General features: G+C 40.7%; 1 protein-coding gene across 1 annotated transcript in view; it reads left to right on the forward strand.

Moving 5' to 3' along the window:
- Nucleotides 1-23,467, forward strand: part of trim62.1 (tripartite motif containing 62, tandem duplicate 1) — a 50,807-nt gene that overhangs the window by 9,970 nt on the left and 17,370 nt on the right. Inside the window, exon 3 of the mRNA XM_042506726.2 lies at nt 20,950-21,045. Coding sequence (XP_042362660.1) covers nt 20,950-21,045 — 96 coding nt within the window. The remainder of the gene's footprint in view (nt 1-20,949; nt 21,046-23,467) is intronic.

Consider the following 23,467-nt stretch of genomic DNA (forward strand, 5'->3'; position numbering starts at 1 on the left):
TGTAATGTGAAAGGGCAGAAAGCACTCTAAATGCAAAATCTCAATTAGGAAAAAAAAAGATCTCAAACTTCTCGAACTAAAATGTAAAACTGAGCCACAATCAAAGCTAAAAATCTCCAGATTCTTAACACATATCAAGCAGTCTCATCAACTTTAATCCTCTGTTGTTTTGCTGTGATTTTTCTTGGCCGGCGGTTTCACTTTGAACTCATTTAACGAGGTTATAACCAGAGAGTCGGGCATTCTTACCTACCGAGCCGCGTCCTTCACCCTGTACAGCACATGCTTTATGTTCTGGGAAATGATGCCTTTTGTTTTAGGCAACATGGTTAATGATGATGAGATTACAGTTCCCTCTCTCAGTCATGCTACACCCGCAGCACTGGCGCCATCTTAAATAGAGGTTGGCTGTATCGCTGTAACCCTGATTGGAGCTGGATGAAGCTGTGCCCTTATTATCACACCACTGTGGCCTAAAGTTGGCAGTCAACTCCTGTGGAGGACAAAGTAGAAGCCACAGCAGCCACTGGGCCTTAATTGTGATGATCGAGCCTGTCAGTGGGCCGTGTGCGACCACAGTATCACAGGGCGAGACAGAGCCATCCTGCCGTCTACTTGCCCCAGGGACATGTTTCCGCTCTACTTGACAGCGATGTAAGACCAGACAAGAAGGGTAGTAAGACTGTGGCCCCTGGTTATCCATGCATGTTTGGGGAGTTAACTTTGTTCCACAGGATGCAGATGCCGTAGATGGTATATAGCAGCAGGCAGCTGTGCAGTTTTGCCGCTCCTAGTTCGACTAAAGCCCACGCAGCTAAAGAATGAAATGATTACTGTAGTGTTGAGTCACCCACACAGACCTGTCGCTCAAAGTGTCCAGATGCACCTGTACGCTCGCCTCCATTAACACCATTTTTATACCCACTTATTTGCTGCCTATCAGACAACAAACAGAGGGGTTAATCTTGAAAACGTATTAGCAATTTTTCTCGTCCAACACGCTGCAATGCAGGGTGGTGTTTGTAAAGAAAGAATGAGCATGCCAGCCTTTGAAGTGTTCCTCTGGTGGTTTAAAAACAGGGCTGTCTTTCACTCTCCGACTGTCAGAGCCCAGCCGAGAGCTCTCTCTGAGCCTGCCATCACCACGCATGGCCGTGCTGCTGCAGTAATGAGTCAGGCAATTTCAAGGGCACCCACGGCTGCCATCTCCCCTGTGGCTCGCCTCAGTCTGCTCTCCTTTCCTCTAGCAGCTCCATCTCTCTGTCTCTTTTTTTTCTCCTCTCTCTCCTGTGCTGTCGTCTCTCTCGGTAATCTCCTTGTTTCAAAGGTATGTGCTTTATTAAATGCCACAGATCTTGTTTGGTAACCAATTCTTTTGAGGAAGCTCGTTCCCAGCCTCCTCCACCCTTCTAATTTCCCACCACCCACCCACCCCCAAACAAATGAGTTTGTCCAGCTTGGCGGTCAGTCAGGGTGGTGTGGCAGAGAGGCTGCGTTCATGCGGAAATGGAGCCATAGGGAAAGACAGAACAGTCATGTTCCATTAGAGGAGCGCGGGCATATATCCTCATCCAGAGAGAGGAAGTAGCTTGTGCTGCACTTATTTCTGATACCACTGATGATGCTTGAGGCAGGACAGAGCCGAGCTGCGCGTTTACTTCAGCTCATGCTGTTCTTAGATCAGCAGATAAACAGCTGCATTGATTGGAGACAGTGTAGCTGGTGCTGCGTCCATCACACACAGCATTTTGTCTGGTTTAGATGATTACTTTAGCTCGCGCTTAACTTAAGTGAGTTAGATGTCGGAGCATCTGTTGTGCATTAGAAATGTTTATGTAGGAGTCAGTGTGCAATTTGACATGTGTTTTCCAGCGAGTAGTTTTAATGGAGGGCAGGAAACTTATTTACAGCCACATACTGCAGGTACAAAGAGATCGGTTTCCCAAAAGTATTTTAAGCCTAAAATGATGGTAAAATTCATTATAAGAGCCCTCTTAAAGGAATACATCATCCCCCCCAAATAAACATTTGTGTATCAGTTAGAGCTGTAGTGATTTGTCGATTAATTGATTGTCAAAAAATATAACTTGCTTTTTTTTCATAGTCACATTATATTACATAGTACATTTGTAAGCAAAAAAGCCAAACATTTGCTAGTTTCATGCCTCTTCATTGTGAAAATTTGATGCTTTATTTTCTCAAACACGATAATAAAGTGAAAATCTTTATGGACGGCTAATGGAATAAAACATACCCTTTGGGCTCCGGGAAATAACACAGGGCACTTTATTGACAAAAGAATGAATAGATTAATTATTCATGAGAAAAATTGTGAGTTGCCCTAATAGCAATTACTGAAGCATCCGTTACATTGAATTTGTGAAGAAAACTTTATTATTATTTTCGTGTATCACCACTAAATCAGACTGAATGTTCCAACGTGAAAAGATGTATTTTCAATCAGGATTTGAAGGTGGAAAAGGGAATAAATACCCTTTTCTACAAAGTATGTTTTGTTTTCTGTGAAAATACAGAAACCGCCTCACATGACTTTATCCCAGTGATTCATTATGAATGAATGCATTGTGCCTCCTGCATGACGGGAGTATCTGTCTGCCAGTCAAACCTGTAGGCCGCAGGGCTGCCGTGCATGCTGCAACTGGTCTGTCAGGTCATAGAGGGAGAGGAAGGATCACTGGTGGAGGGCGGGGATTACTGGTCATCTTAATAAATGAAAGGGGAAGTGCTGTCCTAAAAGTTTTGCGGCTTAAAGTGCAGCTTAAGGCTGAGCCCGTCTCCCTAATGTAAGGCAGATCAGCAGGGAGAGTCCTGCGCACCAGTGACACCGCCTATAAAGATTTCATTTAATGAAAAAGACCAGACGGCGAAAAATGTTACTTCTTCTCCCTCAGAGGTAAAATAGCCTTGAAAATGTGTTGAATATGAAATGAGAGTTAAAGGAAGATGGGTTCAGGGCCGAAACAAAGTCAGATCTTGGTTAAATGTTAAAAATCAATGAGTGTTGAGCGGTTGCAGAGCAGGTATATTCTCTGTTTTATAATTTTGTCAGTGTCAGTTTGATATTTGGGTGCATATGAACTGCTGCACCGCTGCAGCCATGACACTCTGAGCCCTGCGCTGCTTGATTAGCTGGGGAATTAAGACAGATTACAGGCCATTGTTCTCGGGGGTCTGGGCAGGGCCGGTACGGGCTTTAATCTCCTGTAATTCCCTGCGTCCGTGATCTGCTGCAGATGATTTAATTAGACCTGCTGCTGATGGGAGTCCTCATTTGCAGCTTCCAATCAGCCAGATTCAGGTCGGACGCGCTCCCTGAGCGAACAAATCACAAGGAGGGGAAGAGCCTGAATATATTTATTAGCCGCTTATTTACTATATGTGTGCCTCATATTTTATTGGTTTGTGTCATTGTTTATCTTTTTATCTTTTCTTTTCCATTGTATTGTATTGTATTGTATTCTACTCTACTCTTCTCTACTTTTCTATTCTACTTTATTCAACTTTATTTTTCTACTGTACTTTACTCTAGTCTAGTCTACCTTCATCTTCTATTTTTACCTGCTAAATACCTCTTTTGTCTAAATGAGAGAGTCGAGCTTTGTGTTTACCTGCAGACCTGTGGTTCTCGCTGCAGTCCAGGTGCAGAGGGAGGGGAGATGATCGATGGGTGGGCAGGTGCTTAGTCATCGTCCAGTTTTAGCTTCGGGGCCAAGGTAATGCTGTCAAATTAAGCCAGTTATTGCCAAAACATTTGTGTAATTATTAGAGTGGAGAGGAAGAAAAGCGTATTAAATAATCAGTGTTTGTGATTCTGTGTGGAGGAGAAAAACACCCAGTGAAAGTGAATAAAAGTTTTGCCTGACTGCTCTGGTTCATCCTGCATAATAATTGATAGCCCCATTAGCTGTTTTAAACAGCATAACGCCTAAATTGCCTGCTGATGTGATGTATGGCCAATTCAGGTCTCTTCGGCCAGGTATACTTAAAGCTTGTTTATTTCCCATAATGCATTTAGCGTGCATCCAGGGTCAGGCTAATCAGCAAGAAAGCAGCCAGCTGTATTGTTTGTCCTCACCCTGGTTCCTCTACTCATCATCGCTCCCAGTCTGCACATTAACAGAGGTTTCCTGCTCTAGCAGTTTAGGCGTTTAGCAGAAGCTCTTATCCACTGTGACTTACAATAACTGCAGCTGTGAAACAAGTGAGCATTTGTCAAACATTAAAAATGTTAGCTGTCAGATACTTTACAGCACTGTGAAAAGTGTTACGGCTTTAATCGGGAAAAGTAAGAACATGTATTGAAGTTACAGATCACTCCTCATTTGAAATACTTTACTTTATATTTTATGCTATCAAACACTCATTTTGGCTTTTCTATCCAATGCCTCTGTGGTAGTTTTTTTTTTAAAAAAAGGAACTATCTGAAAAAAGGTGTTTGGGATGTTGCTTGATTGACTCGTCTCTCAGAAATGGGGAAAAAGCATCTTTTTCTCCCAATTTTTTTAACCTTTTTGACAACCAAAACCTGAGCTTTCTGAAAATGGCCTCCAGAGTGATTAAATCTGAAAAGATACATTTTAATGTAAATGAGGAAAACTGAGCTTTTGAATGAAGTGAGCCTGATTGAGAGACTGTGGCACTAAAGTTCAGAACACAACTGTCACTCTAGATGATGACGAGGGTTTAGCCCGAATATTAAGCTATTCGAACATTTGTTTATTGGGTAAATATTCGGCTTTGAAATTGGGAATTCAGATATCCTTTTTTTTCCCAAGACAAATGTTATTTCAATGTTTGTAAGAATAGATACATAAATCTTAAATGTTAGATTTGTAGGAGTTAGTGTGTTCTACTTTTGTTTTAAAAGAGCTTTGCTGGGTCACTATGAGGAGATTGTAGGGTCTGTAATAATCTTTCCATGATAAAAAAAATGTCATAACTTGTGTAATGCCACGAAAGGTGCATGAAAGGTCATTGAACCCAACACCTCAGGAGTTTGTAATGTCTTTAATCAGTCCCTACAGGTTTTTGCGATATTGTAATCGCAACAATTCACACAAAATCAGGCAATCCCTGTGTATTCTGTATGGCCTTGTAATTTTGTCAAACCACCACAACTTTACTGAAGCTTTGACTCATCGTAAAGCTGCGCACGGCATAGTGGTCTGCTCAGCCCCTCCCTCTCTCTCTCTCTGTTTATCATAACACTGCTGCTGCGTCTGTCTCACACACACACAGTGACAGGAATGATCATTTTACCCAGCGGTTATGAACGGGTTTATTAATTGAGTCGAGCCATTTTGTGTTGGTGTGAGCAGCACTGGAACGCAAACTCTTGAGTCCCCCTGCAGCTCCCCCCAAGTGGAGCCCTCTTCTGCAGCACAGAGCAGGAGAATTTTAATATCTTCCATAGCGAGGGCACTTATCAATTCAGAGGCAAAATGAAATTTAAGAGACTAATATAGAACACTGGACACAGACTATTGTACTGAGTTACTGTCACAGTTTTTTAACTTTGCAAACTATAAAGTGTCACAACTGTTGTCAAGCAGATGGAGGCACACCAGGCGCTGACGCCTGAAGCTCTGCGGTGCAGGGTGTCTCTCTCTCTCACCTGACGCTGAAACTGTCGGGGGTTGGGCTCCTGGTCTCCTGGACTCTCCCTCACCTGACGGTGAATGAAACAGTTTGTGACCCAGCCGCCAAGTTGAAAACAGTTGAGCCAGCATGAAGCACCACCCATGAGCAGCTAAACAGTACACTGAAATATGTTAATGGAAACATTTTAGGTGTGAAACAGACAATGTAGTAACAGGATCTTGATTCATATTTAATTAGCGCTGCCTAGTTTGACCCCAGTTTAAGAGCAGTGATTACCATGATTGACAGCTCCGTTAAGGACTCTTCGGCTCTTAATGGTTGTTTTTGCTCATGGAAAGCCATTTGAAGCACTATGAGGAGGCAGAGGGGTATGATTTTTTTCTGTCACATTTAGGAATGTGTCAATATAGAGACAGTTTCAGTAAAATTTAAAAAAAAGTTGTTTTTTAAACAAAAGTTACCAACAACGGCCCTAATGTGTGGCCAGCGATCCTTGCAGAAATTACATTAAAACGCCAATATAAACAAAATTTAGCATTTTAAAATCAACTTGGTGTACAGTTGTAAGCCATGATATGTGGATATGTGGTAAAAGTCATTTGTTCTAACGGCTGTATGGAGAGCTGAAGTCCTGCCCCGCTCTCTGGTTAGCTCATGTTCCACCAGCTTTCACATATTTTGATATAGACATTTTTGCACACAGTGTCTTTCTGAAGACCAAAAAAAAAAAGATTTTCTGTCCATATTTTAAGCTAAATTGGTGTCTACTGCTGTGCTGGGCGTTCGATTTGAGCAGTGTCATTTTAACAAAGAGGAAATGACAAAACCTTCAACAACTACGGCTCCCATGTGTCATCTTCATTAAAGCGACGAGCTGCTCAAATCTTTCTGCCCAGCACAGCAGTAGAAGTACATTCGGCTGAAAATATGAACAGAAACCCTCTTTAAGAGGCAAATTACCGGCACTGGAAAATGGCATTGTGTGACTGAAACCATCTTTAAATGACTTTGTCTCTCCATATAGTGTGTGTATATTTTAATAATTTACACTGTAAATTTGTTGTATTTTTTGCACAGCACACAATACTTGCTTGTATATGGCCTTGTTTTTCCTATAATTTGGAGTAAAACAGAGATAGAGTTTGTTCTTGAAGAATTATCTTAATCATATTCTTTATTTAAAGTTTTTGAATCCTGTGTGGGTTGAAACTGATCAATACTGCACAAACAAGACATGCAATAACTGTAAACAGATATATTTCTCCTGCTCTGCTTGAGCTGTATAGAATTCAGTTTAAGTCAATATTAAAAACACAAGTACACCTATTAAATAAATTAAGATGGCTATGAAATAAATCCTGATATAAACAAATGAGTCAATGAATAGATAAATCAAAAATATGTAAATATGAATATATAAATGGCCAATATAGTTAAAAAAATGTTTTTCAAATGATTATAACTTCTGTTTAATTCAGAGAGGCTTTTACTTCTAATGTCGCATATATTTTGCAGCTCTTTTTATTTCTGTCTCATTTTCAAATGAGTGGGGTATATTTGTCCCAGATTCAGACCAAAGTAACAGCACCAGAGCAGCACTGTATCACACTCTCTTGTTCAAAACTGGAGTTAAGTTGCCAACTCGGCATCTATCTCACTACATTTAGCAACTTTCAGACCCTCTTAGCGACTTTATTTCTAAAAAGCAACTAGAACCAAACTTATTCAGTGATAAAGCAAGAAATATATTCCATCATTATGATATATATTATTCCCATGCCTGCTGCTCAGCGTTATCACAGGCCACGGCACACTCTGTCTCTCTCCTTTTGAACAGCAGCACTGACAGGTAGTCAGTCGGATGGGGCAGGTAGGCGGATGCCGCTCACTGCAGGAGCGGGAGTTCATGTGCTGTGAGCTCCTAAGGTTACGCTGAATTTTACAGGATTGGAACTTCTCAAAACATGAGAAAGTAGTGCACCTCAACACACCTCATGCTTTATTTTTTGCCAGTATATATAATAAAAATAAAATAACACCAGCGTTGGGCAAATTTGCATATGACGATGTCCACAGTAGGTCATCCCAATGGGTGATAATATGGTTTCTTTTACTGTGGAGAATCATCTACCCAAATCCGAACCAAAGGATTTTTTTTATCACAATCTGTATTAACTCATAAGATTAAATTCTCAACTTTTACATGTTGGACACTGCGCTGTAAGACCATTTCCATCAGCCACTCTTGTCGTGCTCCCTCTGCTGGTTGCCACGAGCTAACACCACACAATGTGATGTCATTAGTACTTGTTATATTTTGGCTCTTTGCAGAAGCCCCACAGCGGTGGTTAACATCCCACACGGAGCTGTTAATCCCCAACAACACCGAAACGGCCACAACCGTCTTACCAGTAAATTTCAAAAAAATAAAAGAAAAGAAGGCAGACGGCCCAGCGGATGTGAGTGGATATTGATTAGTGATGGTAGTTCTCGATGATGGTGACAAACTGCCAAAAAGGTATATCATTTTGACAATGTGGCAGCATGCAGTTCATAGGATATATATTAGAATTCTTACTGTGTAAGCAATGAATGCCATTAGCACCATGGCAACCCTGAAACTTGTGCTTTTTTAATATGATGATCCAAGCTTCAATATGTAGATTATTGGAAACCATCAGGGGATTTAATAACATGCAGACATGACTGAAGGCTATACTTAAAATTCATGGGACTGTTCAGTCAGTGAAATGCAGACACACTTTGTTATTTTACAGAGTGACTTGACAAAGGAGGCATATATCCCCAATATTTATGTGATGTCTGGGGGCTGAGTGAAAGAGAAGCAGACGCACACTTTGTTTGGCCAGATAGAGCAATCACGCCTGCATAGTGCATGCACAACTGCCACACCCGAATGGCTTCCAGCTGCACCCATGCCGCTAAGATGAAGTAGAGGCAAACAAATCTGTTTGTTATCCGTGCCGTGTGGTGCCGGCTGGCATGCAACCACATCGTGTTATTTGCACAGGGTGATTTGTGTCCCTGACACATGCTACATGGTTTTATATGAACAACATGTCGACTGTTAGTAACTATTAGAGGTTTGACTAATCCTAAGAAGCTTTTTCCAAAATATGACACAAGCTTGTATTTTGATCGTGGTAAAAAAAATCATCTGGCAGTCGGACATACCTAAGGGTCATTTTCAGGGTGTGTTGACCAGGCGCGTCCTCAGAGTCACTGTGCAGCGGGAAAGAGATGATGGTGTAAGCAGGAAATTCAGCGTTGTTATGCCTGCATGTGAGTTAGGTTTCTGCGTGTTTGGTGTCTGCACAGCCAGGTGGAGCTTCCAAATATAGCTGTTCTATAGCTGTATAGCAGTGAATGACCCTTGAAATTGAAACTACGAAAGTCTAAATTGAAGAACATTAAGGTGGGCTGGCTGCTGTTGAAACTTTTGATGTTTTTTGGATGCTGAAACAGCGTCGGGTATAGGTGAAGTTACAGTCAAAATACATGAAAATAAGTTAAAAAGCAATTCAAATAGAACTATTTTTTATTTTCTATCATCTAAGACAAATTGACATCACAATAAGTTAGTGGACTTGTGGGGTTACAAAAACTAAAACTCCCATGCCAATGTATGGGGGCTCTCATCCTAACTCGGTTCCGTGACTCTTCCCAGCTGCCGTTGGGCGAGCGGCAGCGTACGCCCTAAACAGGTCACCCGACACATGGACACAGTTAACCTAACCCACACAGGCACAGAGAGAACATGCAAAACTCATTGTCAAGATAAAGTTTTGTCTGTTTTCATAAAATTCACAAATATTCTCTCTCATAATCTCTGCTTTGTTTTATTTTATTTTATTTTATCATGCTTTTTATTGTTTCCATAAGAAAAAACAGTGTCTACAGCAACCTAAACCATAGACAAATAGAGTTGCATGTGATAACCGATGACAAGATGGTAAAAGTATATTGACGAACAAATTATTCATAAAAAGGAAATAATTAAAAAATTAATTAATTAAAAAACCAACATCAACAACAAAAAATGTAATGAAAAAACAAGATACATTCACACAACAGGTTCCCAGCATCTACATATACCCTTGTGGTCCCACCTCCACATTTGTTCACCTGCACAGGATAAATGCAGTGTACATACTGAGTGTGCAAGGCCACTTTAGGGCACATTTATCAAAGCTTAAACAAGTCAATCAATAAATAATAATCGTAAAAAAAGATATGATTAAATAAAAATAGATAACAGAAAAGAGTTATAGGAGAAAAAAACAATACAAGTTAAATGAAATATTATCTAAAGTCACTATGAAGTAATTGAAAACTGTTCAGGAGACAGTATTTGTATGTTCTCCTACACCCGAACATATTCCACCTTTCTAAAGACTTCTACACTGTTCGCTTCTCTCCGTCCAGCTGTAACAGACATGTCTGAACTCATCCCAGACCCTCAACCTGCCTCTTCTGTTGAGCCCTGACCCGTGACGGTCTAGGGCACATGTGAAATCCTGTTCCTTAAAGGAATACTTCCACCGCAAAATGATGATTTGTATAACAATTACTTACTTTGCGCTACCTTGCATATGTGGAGAAAACTTTATCTTGGTGCATCTATGGTGAATGAGGTATCCAAAAACTCTTGATGAATTGAAGTAAAGGGGGACCATGTTAAATGTCAGTTATATCAATGTACAAGTGAGCATGAGCATTTGAACTCTGCTCAATTGAATGATTGAATGCACAAGCAGAGGTCAAACAGATGCTACATATGTGGAAACATTTTTGGATTTTTTCCTTTTTTTTCCACTAAAATATATGGATATATGCAAGTTGTTTTTTTAACATGGGAAAATCTACTAAAAATAGGAAATAAAGTAGTTTTCCTTTGCCAGTAGACCAGAGCTGTGTACAGAACTCTGCAGCAGACAAGTATGCCTGTATGCACATTTCACACTATTTCTTTTTGCTGTGTCACATTAAACTCCATGGACACACTGGAAGACAAGTTATTAAAAAGTAGAAAGCAGCATGGAGGCCAGTCAAAATATTAGTATTTTTTTTTTTTGTTTTTTTTTAAATATCTGTTACTTATTCAGTTTTCCTTTCAAACCAGTCCAAACCAATTTGGACTGAGACTGATCGTATGTTGCAGCAGTGCGTCATTGCATCATGCTGGAAAAGGAAACTAAATTAGAACATCCACCCGGGTGTCGTATTTCAATCACTGCCAATCAAAGCCGATCGGCGTAAGAGACGATAAATATCTGTGACTGCTGCAGAGTCATTTGTCCCAAAAGTGAATCCTGATTGTAACCTTTCCCGTTAAATACAAAAGCCAGATGTTAGGAGGTGTTTGAGGTTTTTTGTGCCGTTGGAAAGGGCTTTAGTGAGGTTTCAGCAAAAAAGCATGTTTTTGGGAAGTACTGAGCATTCGACTGGATTATACTGCGTGAGTTGTGTAAGAGTTTGTAAACAGATGTTTTGACATAGGTTTGCGGTTGTTAAACGCAAACATCAAGAATTCTCTCAGTTTTTGTATTCACAGTTTCGGCATGCAAGAAACATAATAATGGGTGACTTGTTAATGTACAGATAGTCACTTTGTGGATTTAGAATGCCTTTAATGTCCGGGCAAAGCAAAATCAGTGATTTATTTCTGAACACATGATAAATGTTAAAAAATACTTGTTGAATACATTTGAAAAGACAGAGCTGTGTAGTACTGCATTGTGGAGTTAGACCAGTTAGGTGTTTTTTCATCATACCTGTGTACAGGATTTTTTGGGTGGGCCTTAAAGCATGCTCCATGATGCACTGTAACCTCCCTTAACACATTCTCTCTAAATACCAAGAATGAGCTTTTTTCATGAATTTGAAACCTTATTTTTTTATACTTGGCGATGTTTTAAAAATTCAAGATTTGGTTGGGTGGTTAGTAACACATTTTTCTGCGATGTTACAGACTAATTTTTCATATATATTTTCAGACTTTAAAGGCTGATAAAAACAAAATTATTCAGTAATTAGCAACATCGATTTAAAACTCTTTTCTAGACATATGACGACAAACACAACATACTCAACATACTGCTGAGTCTGCTCGGACAGTATGTTGGACTTTCAAACTTCTTTGACAGAATCAGGAATTTCGCTTTGACTTCGGCTCTGTGCACACACATGTTCAACTCCAAAAAAGGTCAGAAAAGTTTTAGTGTGGTTGGTTCACAGCCTCAAAATGGAGCCACTTAAACCAATTTGACTAATGATCCCTTCCTTTGGAAATAATTACAGACGTTTACAGGCGTGATTCATGGGAGAAGCTTGTGGTTTGTTATGGATTGTATGTGATCTCACAGGCAGAAAGGAAGTACATGTCTGGTTTGTTAATGTTTTTTTCTCTTTCATTTGTTGCCTGTTGAGATGATGTATATCCCTCTCCAAGATTAGCGTCTTGCTCTCGACAGGGCTGACTGATAGCTCTTCAGAGATGAGTTGAAACTGGTTGCTGCAGTGAGATATATTCTGAAACCCCATATTAAGCCCGAAAGCATTTATACCGGCTGTCTGTCAAATAAATTTCCAACTCCGGCTGTGAAAATTGTGTATAAACCTCGGACTCCTTATTTAAATAGCTCTGCAGAAGCTAGTTCTGCAGTAACAGCCTCAGGACTGATGGCGAGTGTCTTCTGTCACGCTGGTGACTCTTTGCAAACAGCAGGCTCGCTCTTATCGCTCGACACTTCTCCGATTTCCACTCTAGTGCCAACAACAAACCCCCTGTTCCTCTTAAATAGCTTGTCCTGCGCTGTGTAGATTATCAGACCTAACACTGATGGCCTCAGAGCCATCAGTGTTATGGTGTTTGTCTCTCTAAAACCCCTCAGACATCCAACTACTTTGTAGCCTCTGTGATACCACACACACACACACACACACACACACACACACACACACACACACACACACACACACACACACACACACACACTGTTCTCACTACAGTTCAGTTTGTAGACTCTGTAGACCTTTGTCAGCAATTCAAACACCATGAATCTTTTTCATTTTATAGATAAAAAAATATTAAAACCGACATGCAGTGTTGAGGTTTTTTGAGGTTTTTTTTTACCCCATGTTTGGGGTAAAACATTAGCATACTCCGTGCCCTTCCTTGCTCCAGGAAGTGGAGCAGCAGCCTCAGAGCATTCATCATTTACATGACGTGCCCTATATTCAGAGGACTGGAGGAGGCCGCCAGCGTCAGCGCTTCCAATAATCCCTGCTGCTTTTACCAAATGTTTCCTGTAAAATAGATGTTTTGTGATCTTACCAAAGATCAGTCACAGCAGAGCTGTTTCATCTGTGAAAGAACGACTTTTATGTGGATATTTCTGTCAAATATTGTACTGAATTTGTAGCAGCAGTTGATTTTTTTTAAATGCTTACTAATAAAGCTAGATGGTGGGTATGCCTTTTTGTCTATGCAAAGTTCTCAGCCAAATTTACTGTCAAGGGAACTTAAAACATTGAGTTGAACAAAAAAATAGACAAATTACAAGAGAAAATTAAGAAATATTTTGGCAGAAAATCTCATTTGTTCGATCATTTAGCAAGTAAAATGCATATCATTTCCTGGTTTCAATGTATTTATGATGACAATTTGCTGCTCTTTTTCCTTTCTTTTATCATTAAACATTTAATATCTCCAGGTTTTGGACAGTCAGTTAAACAAAATAATCTTATCTTGAAGTCTGAGAATTTGTGGTTGTGTAGCATTTATTCAGCATTTATTTAGGACATTTTATCAACAAATGGCTCACTTAGGAAAGTCTTAAAATAGTAATAAAAAGTTTCCAGAGCCCAAGCTGTGATGTCTTCAAATTTTTTGTTTCTTCAGATACAAATACATCATTTATTCAGTTGCAGAGTGTTGTTGGTAAAGTCTTTTCTCCAATATAATGGAGCTAAATGGTATTTACAGTGGAAAAACTCAACAGCAATGTCTCTTTCATGACCTGTTGACTCAAGATAATCCACAGAATTTATGAGCAGTTTTATGCAGGAACTATTTTCTATCTGTTTAATCACATCCGCCAACTGTTACTGTGCAGAAGGCAGCGTGCATCTGCTCATGGACAAGAGGCTCGTACTCTTGACAGCGCTCAATGTAAACATTTATGGCGTCCTCGTCGGCCGGGCTGTAACATTAGCTGTCTCAGTGGTGCTCGGACAGCTAGCAGTAGACACTTGCCTCTGTGTGGTGATAGGGTTGGTGGGTGTAGTTTCTGTAGAAACTGCTCACAGCAAGGTCTGTGGATTATCTTGGGTAATCGAGTCATGATTTCTGTAAGGGAACATTGCTGTTGAGTTTTTCAAATATATATTTTTTTTGTGCTTTGAGATGAGTGCCATCTAGGTCAATTATACAGGAGAGAAGGCAGACATCTCTACGGTCGATATCTCCAGCACTCGGCAAATCACACCAAAAGATTCCAGACTGATAAAAAGCGATACAGGTAAGAGGAAGAACACATATTTTTGATTTTGGCATGAACTGTCCCTTTAAGGCTTTGTTTAAACTTGTTCACATTTAATTCCCCATCAATTAATCAGTCTTGTAATCTTTTCAGCACTTAACTGTTGAATCAAATATATTTCAGAATTAAAATAATTTTAAGTTGAAGCCCTAAAAAAAAAAAAAGATCTTTGATATCTTCTGTCAGTCCACACTGACTGTACTATATGCACACACACACACACACAAACTGTACGGGCTGTTCTTGTCTTGAGCTGTCTCTGTCTCACTAGGACAGATGTTGAAGGTGAATAGTGTGTCTCTGTCCTGCAGCCCCCTGAGCCAGTCCTGCGCAGTCAGCTCAGCTGGCCTCTGCCTGCTCTGCTGGCTGAGCTCAGGCTGCAGGGACGTGCTCGTCCCCCTGGAGAGGCTGCAGGCTCTGCTGATGCTAGAGGAAACACGGCTGTGGGATGTGAGACGCAGCTTGAGCTCAATTTGATGTCTTGGAACAAATACACCAGAGTTTGCAGCCTGAGACAGCATTTTTGTTGTTCTGCTTTTTGTTTCTCCAAGTTTTGTTTTGGTTACCTCCTGAGGGAGGGATGGAGGTAGACAGGTGAAACATTTCTGTGATTAGTCTCGAAGCCTTTGGCCCAAAGTTTATCATAACTTAGCACGCAACTTGAATAAATCAGCCTCTGTTGGCTTATATTATGATGACTTGTGTATATATAAGGAATATTTTGAAAGGCTGTGTGCTTACACAATGCGTTGTATTCCCAGATGTCCTTGGTCTGCATTTTTATATTGCACTGAAAGGCACCCCTTGTAAGAACAATGTGTCAGAGAGGAGAAAAAAAGAAAATATTTAGAAATCTTGCACCTCAGAGCACAGAGCTCACATCACCGTTAGTATTTCTGTGGTTGTGACATCAGTAGTTGCTGTTTGCTTGTCGAGGTCTGCTGTTGGCTCACTCAGTGTGTCAGTGTCTGTAGGCTGCACTCGCTTTGGCATTGAGTGCTGTGTGAAAGGGTCCTTGCACTGCGACGACAGGACCACGCACAGGCTGGCTGCTTGTCATCATGTTTCATCAGGACAACCTGCTGATGAGATGGCCAGCGCGTTGCACTGTTGGTTTTATTTGCATATTTTCCCTCCTTGCTTCTGTGTCCTAATTAGAAAATGCAGCAGACTTCCACGTACGTTTGGACCACTGGCAGATGATATATCTTGGCTCTCTTCTCTTTCCTTTTCTACCTGTGTGTGTGTGTGTGTGTGTGTGTGTGTGTGTGTGTGTGTGTGTGTGTGTGTGTGTGTGTGTGTGTGTGTGTGTGTGCAGTTTGTGTACTTTCAGATGAATCTACTAATGACTTCAGTACTGATGTTTCATCTTTCCTCTTGATGTAAAAAATAAAATAAAATAAAATTTTTCTTCCTGCAGCCAAGAATCACAGATATCCCACATGTAGTTAAGCAGAAATGAATCAAAAAATGTTACATTTATACACCAAAAAGAAGATACATTGTTGCCATATAGTTCATTTTTTACCCTGGCATATTTCAAACAAAGCAAGGACAAGTTCGTGGCATTTTGTACCATATTATAATGAGGAATGGTTTCTGTGGCAGCTACACGTCACCCAATTCAATTGTTAATGAAAAGAAGAATGACCCCCGCAAGTGTTACCATAGTTAACAAATGCTCTTGCATGAACAGTGGGCTGTGCATCATTTATTGCCAACAGACTGAGAGAACTATCACAAAACATAACTATCACAAAAAATCTGTCCACCATCCCCTCCAGCTCATGAAAAAGGTCAGCTCATATATGAAGAAAGAACTCATCACTTTAAAAATGTTGACATGATCAATTGAAAATTACAAGTCCATGTATCTGTGGTTGGCAGAAACATACAATGCCGACGTTTCCTTATCGAGATTGGGCTATCAGGCAGTCTTGGGATGGTTTTTAAGAACACACCAGAGTTAGAACGACGCTTTCACACCACAACAAACCTGACGGATTTGACTGAACCATACCAGTTAGATGTGGAAGCATTTTAATGCCTCAGTCCACAGATATGTAATGGTAAGGAGAAACAGACGTCTTTTACTTTGCTTCGCTTGTAATATCCGAGCCGATAGCTTTTAATGTCGTTTCCCCCGTGACTCTGTTCCTGGGAGCTGAGTGTAAGCGTCGGCAGGACAAGGGGCGGCATATTTCAGACCAGAACCATGTTAAATCACAACAAGCCCATAAAGCTCACAGCCTGACTGTAACGGCTGCTGTGTGTTCACTGCTTTTTTATTGGCTGGCGTCCTATTTACCCACCCTGTCTGCTACCTGACAGAATTACACCCTCAGCTCGCTGAAGGTTATGCCAAACTGTCCTTGTGAAACTCACTCGCAAACAGTACACCGAGCTATTGTGGGCTCTGCTGGGGTTTGCATTCCCTGTCTAATAATAAACAGATGAAAGAGATCCCACTTTAATTATAAGTCTAAGGGGCGTATTGACTGTGCGTTCTGTGCGTTCTCCAGTGTATTTTGTTATGTATGTTTGTTATTTTTGTTTTAATGCTTTTCCGTCGTCAGTGTATGTGAGTGAAATCACTGGAAGCTCATCCTGTCTGTGTGTTAGAGGAAGTTCTCCATCCTGTAGGCTTTTTATAATTCATGCTGTGACACTACATGTTTTGTTTGCCTCTTCATCTAGGCTGGCAGTCTGAAGCCAATAATGCTCTTTCAATCCCGTTGCTGAAAATGCTGCAGGGAAAGTTTTAGGGATTTCAAGCCCTTGCGCACACTTTTTAAAGAACCGTGCTCTAATAGTTTATTATTTTATTCATTTAGTTATTTACCTGTAAATATCCACCGGAGCTGCTGAACTGACAGGAGAGGAAGTGGAAGGAGGGAGTGACAGCAGGATGAAATGCTTTTTAGATTTGTAATCCTCCAGCCGTGACCCCCAATTTCACGTAACTTGACATCCTGGAGAAATGTCATGTCAGACTCGTGTTGGCGTGATGCGATGGACAGGAGGGAGACGCCTCCACGCACAGCACTAAAACACACACTGAGTGTACACACAAACTCCCCTGTCTGAGTCTTTGTTTGTTTTAGTTTCATCACATAATGGTCTGCCTGCCCGCATGCAGACTTTTCCTAGACAGACCAGTGAATCAGGTTCAGATCTAATTCTATGCCCATGTGTAACGGACACTACAGCTGTGGCTTTCTCTTAGTTGCTTCTGCAAATGTCATCACAGAAAATCTGCATCTGTAGGATACTCAAAGAACGGTTTTTGCTTCCAGGAAGATTAGAGAGGATTATGTAATAGCACGTTATGGAGGAGGTTTAGGGCCTTGAAGTGTATGAAGATGATTTTACTAAGGCTGATTTTTGCCGTCTCTAAAGCGCAGCTTTGACTGCTGCTTAAATTCAGCTTAAGTTCACATTCTCCAGTGCATTTAATTTTAGCGACAAGTTCTATTCAGTGTGGATGTATCCAGTTTGTTAAACACTGTAATGCCGAGGATGATGCAAAACTCCCAGACAATGTGAACCTAAAATTTAGTTTATTGAAAGAAACATTCTGCAGATAAGTTTTGGGTTTTCAGGAATGTGTGGGTTCATGTTGATGCATTCATCTCTCTGCATGACAGCAGCTGCAGTTAAAGTTGCCCCCCCCCGACCAGTCAGTCAGACATTGTGCGGCAGGAGAGTGGAGGAGCATGTTTTTTCTGCCAGTCTGTCAGTGTTGGTCTATCTCAGTGTGTGGGAGTGGCCTTTGACCCGCTGCAGACAAGTGTGTAGCGATGAGGCGGAGAGCCTGCTGAGCCTGCCGCACTCCTATCATTAGCATGGAGAGTCACGCTCCCCCTCTGCACCAGCCATTGTTTTCTATTGTTTCTGTCCTTGAGAGGAAACATGCTTCATCCTCAACAGCCCACATTTGCTCCTTTTTTTGGTTTTTACAGCTAATGATCGAGGTTAGTGATTTTGTAATACGTCACGAGCTGACACATAGCTTGTTTTTTACTCTCCAATGGTACCTTAACCTTGTTTTTTTTTGTAGACTAGATTGTTAAATTATTGTGTATTTTTTTTCTGCCAGTGCTGATATACTCTGGCTTTTATTTCAGCCTGTTAGCTGAGTGATGGCCATTTTATTAGCCCCACTAAGCTGACAGTTCCATTTGGTGGATTTCTGCCGCAGTTGGTGTTCAGGAGAGGTGACACTGTGTGACACACAGGTTACATGAGCAGAGACACCGGCAGCAGGACTCGCTCAACGGGGGGTTTGGAATAAACGAGGCTTGTGCCTGGCTTTTTCCTTTGTTTCAGTTTTCCGTTTCCTCCTCAATCAGAGCAACAGCAACAATGCCATTTTTTCTGCCACAAATATATATTTTAAATTTATGCACAAGGCTTTCATCAAGTGCACAGTTTCTGCTTCATTTTTGTAGTGTATAATTGTATGTATTTTAGGTCCATTTTTACATTACGTTTACATTTGCGGAAAGTTACAAAGGTACAGTTTGAATTTTGTGTTTTAAATAAAATGTAGTTTTTTCAACTTGTCACTTTTGTGAAAGGGCTATCAGTAAGCCACTAATGAGAAATCAGAGAAGTATTTCACCACTGGAGAGATGGTCTTTTCATAAACTGAGCTGTCCATCGTGTACCCCAGGGATGACATTTTTCTGTGTCCCAACCTGGAAGTTAGTGTTGCCCTGGTTCCCTCGTCAAAATTTTCCACTGGATTTTGGATCATTGCAAAAATTATACTTAGATACTTCATGATACTTACACATTTTGTTCAGCAAGAAAATCTCCTTAAATATACACCTCTTTTATGATTTTTGAAGACTAAATGTAATTAACAGAAGTAAAAAGCTCGTGTTAGACTATAAATGAATTACACTGCAGTCGCACCATCACCACTACGAGGCTGTAAAGCCGTGTTCGACGTGATGACGTTCTTTAGTCCCATTTAGCCACTTGTTAGCAGCCGCCTTTTTAAAGACACAAAAACTTCAAAGATTGCAAACTGGATATTTACTGACATATTTTATGTCGTAGAACAAAACGTGAAAGTCTCTTCAGCTAGTTTTAACTATAGACCATATTTAAGCCTTCTAACCAAAACTCATTCAAAAAACCCAATGACTTTGAGACGAGGGAACCAGAGGTGCTGAAATGCTAATCCATTTCTGGATTTTAGGACTCAGTACTGGAGTTCTTAATGTATGAGAAAAACACAGATACTGAAATTGGTGCTGCAGGACTGATGGTGAGTGACGTAATGCAAGTTTGTCTGTCTTAAAACAGGAAACTTTCTGAAAACATTTTAGGCACAGCTTGTTTCATATTTGACCAGCACTGAGCGGTTTTACAGTTTGAGCTCAGTTTTTTCACCTCTGTTTTTTGTAATACAGGAAAAAGCATAGGCCCTACTTCCTGTTCACAAATTTTCATGTTACAGCTGAACAGGGCACGAAAATATGTTTGTGTGGACAGTTTATGTGAGGAAAAGCAATACATTAACAACATCTTGGTTTGTATGTGATCAGCACTGCCTAGTTTGTTTTTTTTGTTTGTTTTTTTAACAGTTTGGAAAGAAAGAGAGGGGTAGCTCTTAATACAAAGCTGGTTGAAAATCGGCAAAATATACCTTCAGTGAGCCGAATTCCTGTCCCTCTAGATAGTTAGCAGAAGGCTGTTTTATCACCAAAAAGACATCTCTTTTTTTTTTTTAGCTTGCTATCTCATTAAATGCTGCACTGGTTCAGGCTCACTTTATGTCACTTTGATAAGAGTCGGGTCTCATTTCTAAGGTCAGGTCTAGGATTTAATTTATCCTTGTCCTTTTTTTTTAGATTACTTTTTAGGCCTTTTTGCCTTTAATTGACAGGACAGCACAAGTGTGAAAGGTGGGAGAGAGAGGGGACGACATGCAGCAAAGGGCTGAGGCTGTAATCAAACCCACGGGAGCTGAAGAGGACACAACCTCTGTACATGGGCGCCTGCTCTATCCACTGACCCACCAGGCACCCCTATCCTTGTGTCCTTTTGATAAGAAATGCTTTTTGTATATTGCCGTTTTTTGTAGTAACAGAAGTGAGAACCCCAAGTGTTTTAGCAAAATTTCCAACTTTCATCTCTCATTATTTGCAAAGTGCAGTACCTTGAGTCTTGTGCTTGCACATATAAACAAGTCTCCACTTAAGGGAGGGAATCTGCTGAACCACTTCTGTCCTAAAACTTGAATCTGAGTGCGCCGGTGTTGTTGGCACATGGGACCTGCATAAAAACGCTGCACCATTCGTGACAGCAGCCGTCCCAGCCAGCTCCCGCAGAGCCTCTTTCCTGCCGTGGGGAGACTTGGAGGTGGCTGAGTGGTGCAGGTTCTGCCAGCGTGTGCCTGACTAGAGATGAGACCCAGTTTTCTCTGACACAGCCCAACACCTCCAGAGATTTCATTTTATCTCTTTCATATCTTGCTCTCTCCATCTGCCTTGCTTGTTTTGTAGCTGAGCCTTAAATCTTTGCTGCCTCGTACCCGAGCAAAGAGAGCTGTTACACAAATAATACAGTTTAAATAAACAGAGTAGAACTATAAAAATATCTCTCTGCCAAATATATTAGAATTATTTTTATGTAAAACACTGTTTGATTTGAATTCCCCTGAATGCTTTGCGTAATTGAATGTATTCCCCTGTTCTGTTACACTGAGGTCCAGTCACTGGTTACTGACCTGTTGTTTGTTTTGTTGCAGAGGGAGATGAAGGAGCAGCTGGCCACCCTGCAGGACAGTGAGAAGGGACACACAGAGGCCCTACAGCTCCTGCAAAGACAACTTACTGAGACCAAGGTACCGAAACATTTCTCCTTTTTACAAAAAAAACAAACAATACTCATTTCTAGAGCTGCACCTACAGCATTCATTCAGCTGCTTATGGCTTTTATCATCTATGGTTTATAGACATGTCAAAAATAGTGAGCAACTGTATCAAAATCTCCCAGAACCCAACATGAGCACACACTTTATCCCACCAACAGTGAAAGAATATTCAGTTTCAAATGATATAAAACAGAAAAGCAGAAAATCTTTACATTTGAGGAGCTGGAACCAGGGATTTTTTTCCCCATTTTTGCTTGATAAACACCATAAGAGTGATCAATTAATTGATTAATTGATTTAGCAACAACTGTCACTCAGGTTGAGAGCTGAAACAGTTTCAGAGATTAATCAATAATAGACTTACTGAATTTATGTCTTGTTTTTTTTTTCTAGTTTGAAATCCAAGGATAATCTTTTTGCTGCCATTAATATTTCAAATATTCACATATACAGAGATTCAGATTCCAGAACTGCTGAAATGTTTTAGAGTTCACATTAAAAAAAAAACATGTTAAACAATTAATTAATTACAGAAAACGAATTTTAATAGACTAATTGCTTAATTGACTAATTGTTTTCAGCTCTAATCTTGCAAGACAAAACAAATGATTTTAGGTCAACATCTTGGCTTTAAGGAGTGCTTAATGGCCCTCATTTATTGTTTTCCCAATGTTTAGAATAATTAATCAAGAAACATTTAATCAAAATGGGATTCATACCAATTATTTTTTTAAGTAATTAATAAAACACCAACAAATGGCATCGGAAGTCAGCCGTAACCGACTGTGTGGATATTTACAGAAACAAAACATCCTTGTTTGCATCTGAAGCATCTAAATGGAGACATTTTTAATCACTGACTAAACACATTCTTGTTAAGGGAAATTAAAGACAGGCCTGTTTAACATGTTCAGTCTGTCAGCTGCTGATTATCCAACTTTTCTTCCAAACTCATTCGGACTGACGGTCAAATTCCAACACGGAAAATTGGTTTATTGAGCAGCTGTTTGATCTTTACACCTTGTTTTAATCGGTGAGCTATGAGCATCCACTCAATATGTTAGTCCCTTAAACCTCCACACACACACACACGCACGTCTCTCCTCTCCTGGTAGTGACGTTGAGGCTATTGACCAGGTAAGCGTCCCTGGCAGAGTCAGTGTCGCAGCCGTCAGCGTTATTTGTCATTTAGGGAGCAAATTCTTCTTTCTCCTGTTTTTGTACCTGCTGTCCAACGTCACACCGCCACTCGTCTGTCTTTCTGCCAGGAGAGAGCCCGGCCCTGTCCTTTTCAGCCCGTCCATCGACTCACTCTGACTGCTAGATGTAGGCCTTTCAGCCGCCCCCGTCTCCTCAATGGAAATGAGCTGATCTCATTAGATTTACATCCATTTGCACAGAGTGCTCTGCCTGGAAGAGAGCCACACTGTGACTGCATTGATCTCTGATGCATTTAGGTGGCTGACAATGAAACGTCTCCCTGCATTTCTTCACGTTTCTAAATTTGAGGTTGACTGAAGTTATTTTTCTAACAGTGCTCCATTAGTTTAGCATTGCGCTCCTGTAACATTCATACACGTGCTGGCTTGGTTTGACGCGGCACATCAGCCCGGCACGGCAGGACGTTCCAAAGGGGCTACCTGCTTGCAGTTGTGTCTTTAACTGATGACGTGCTTGTTTTGATTCAGTGAGTTCCTCTTTTTTTGCCGTGGGTGTTTTTCCATTTCACAGCAGGCAGATAAAAGAAGGTTACCTGTTGGAGCTTTTTTGCAGTGGTGCAGTAAGAGCTTGTTGTCTACAGCTCTTCATCGAACATCTCACTGTGGATGTTTCTGCTTCTACTTTCCTCCCTGCAGTATCAGTAGACTTTTTTTTTTTTTTTTTAGGAAAAGCTTCTATGTAGTAAACACATTTGATTTCCTTTTACATTTTCACAGTAAAGTCCCCCTTTTTGTTATTTGAAAGCTTTTTATTGTGAAGCAGCAAAATAAGGACATGTTGGGTTTTCATCAGCAGTTACCTAACATGACCCCTGTACAGCTGCAAACAAACATGAAACAGTAAAATAAAGCAGATATCCAAAGTACAGACGGGGACGCAGGAAGAAAACTAAAGTCAAACCACCACATTCAGATAGAAGCCACAAAAGATCTTGAGAGCTGAACTCAGAGACTTTTAGAAACGTCTGTCTGTCTGGCTGCTCACACAGTCGTAGGATGAGTCTTGCAACACACGCTTGAGTTGGAAAAGGGGAGTTTTCACGTGTTGGCTACCGGCTCTGAGGCAGTCAGATAAAGGGAGCAGCTGCTGCAGAGGCAAGTGAAATCAAACTTTTAGACCAGCTGCAGTTAACAGTTAAGTTTCACCTTCAGTGCGCCCGCTGTTCTGCTGC

The sequence above is a fragment of the Plectropomus leopardus genome, chromosome 2, assembly GCF_026936395.1.
Source record: "Plectropomus leopardus strain MGB_pleo_1.0 chromosome 2, ASM2693639v1, whole genome shotgun sequence".
In the NCBI taxonomy this organism is placed as follows: Eukaryota; Metazoa; Chordata; class Actinopteri; order Perciformes; family Serranidae; genus Plectropomus; species Plectropomus leopardus.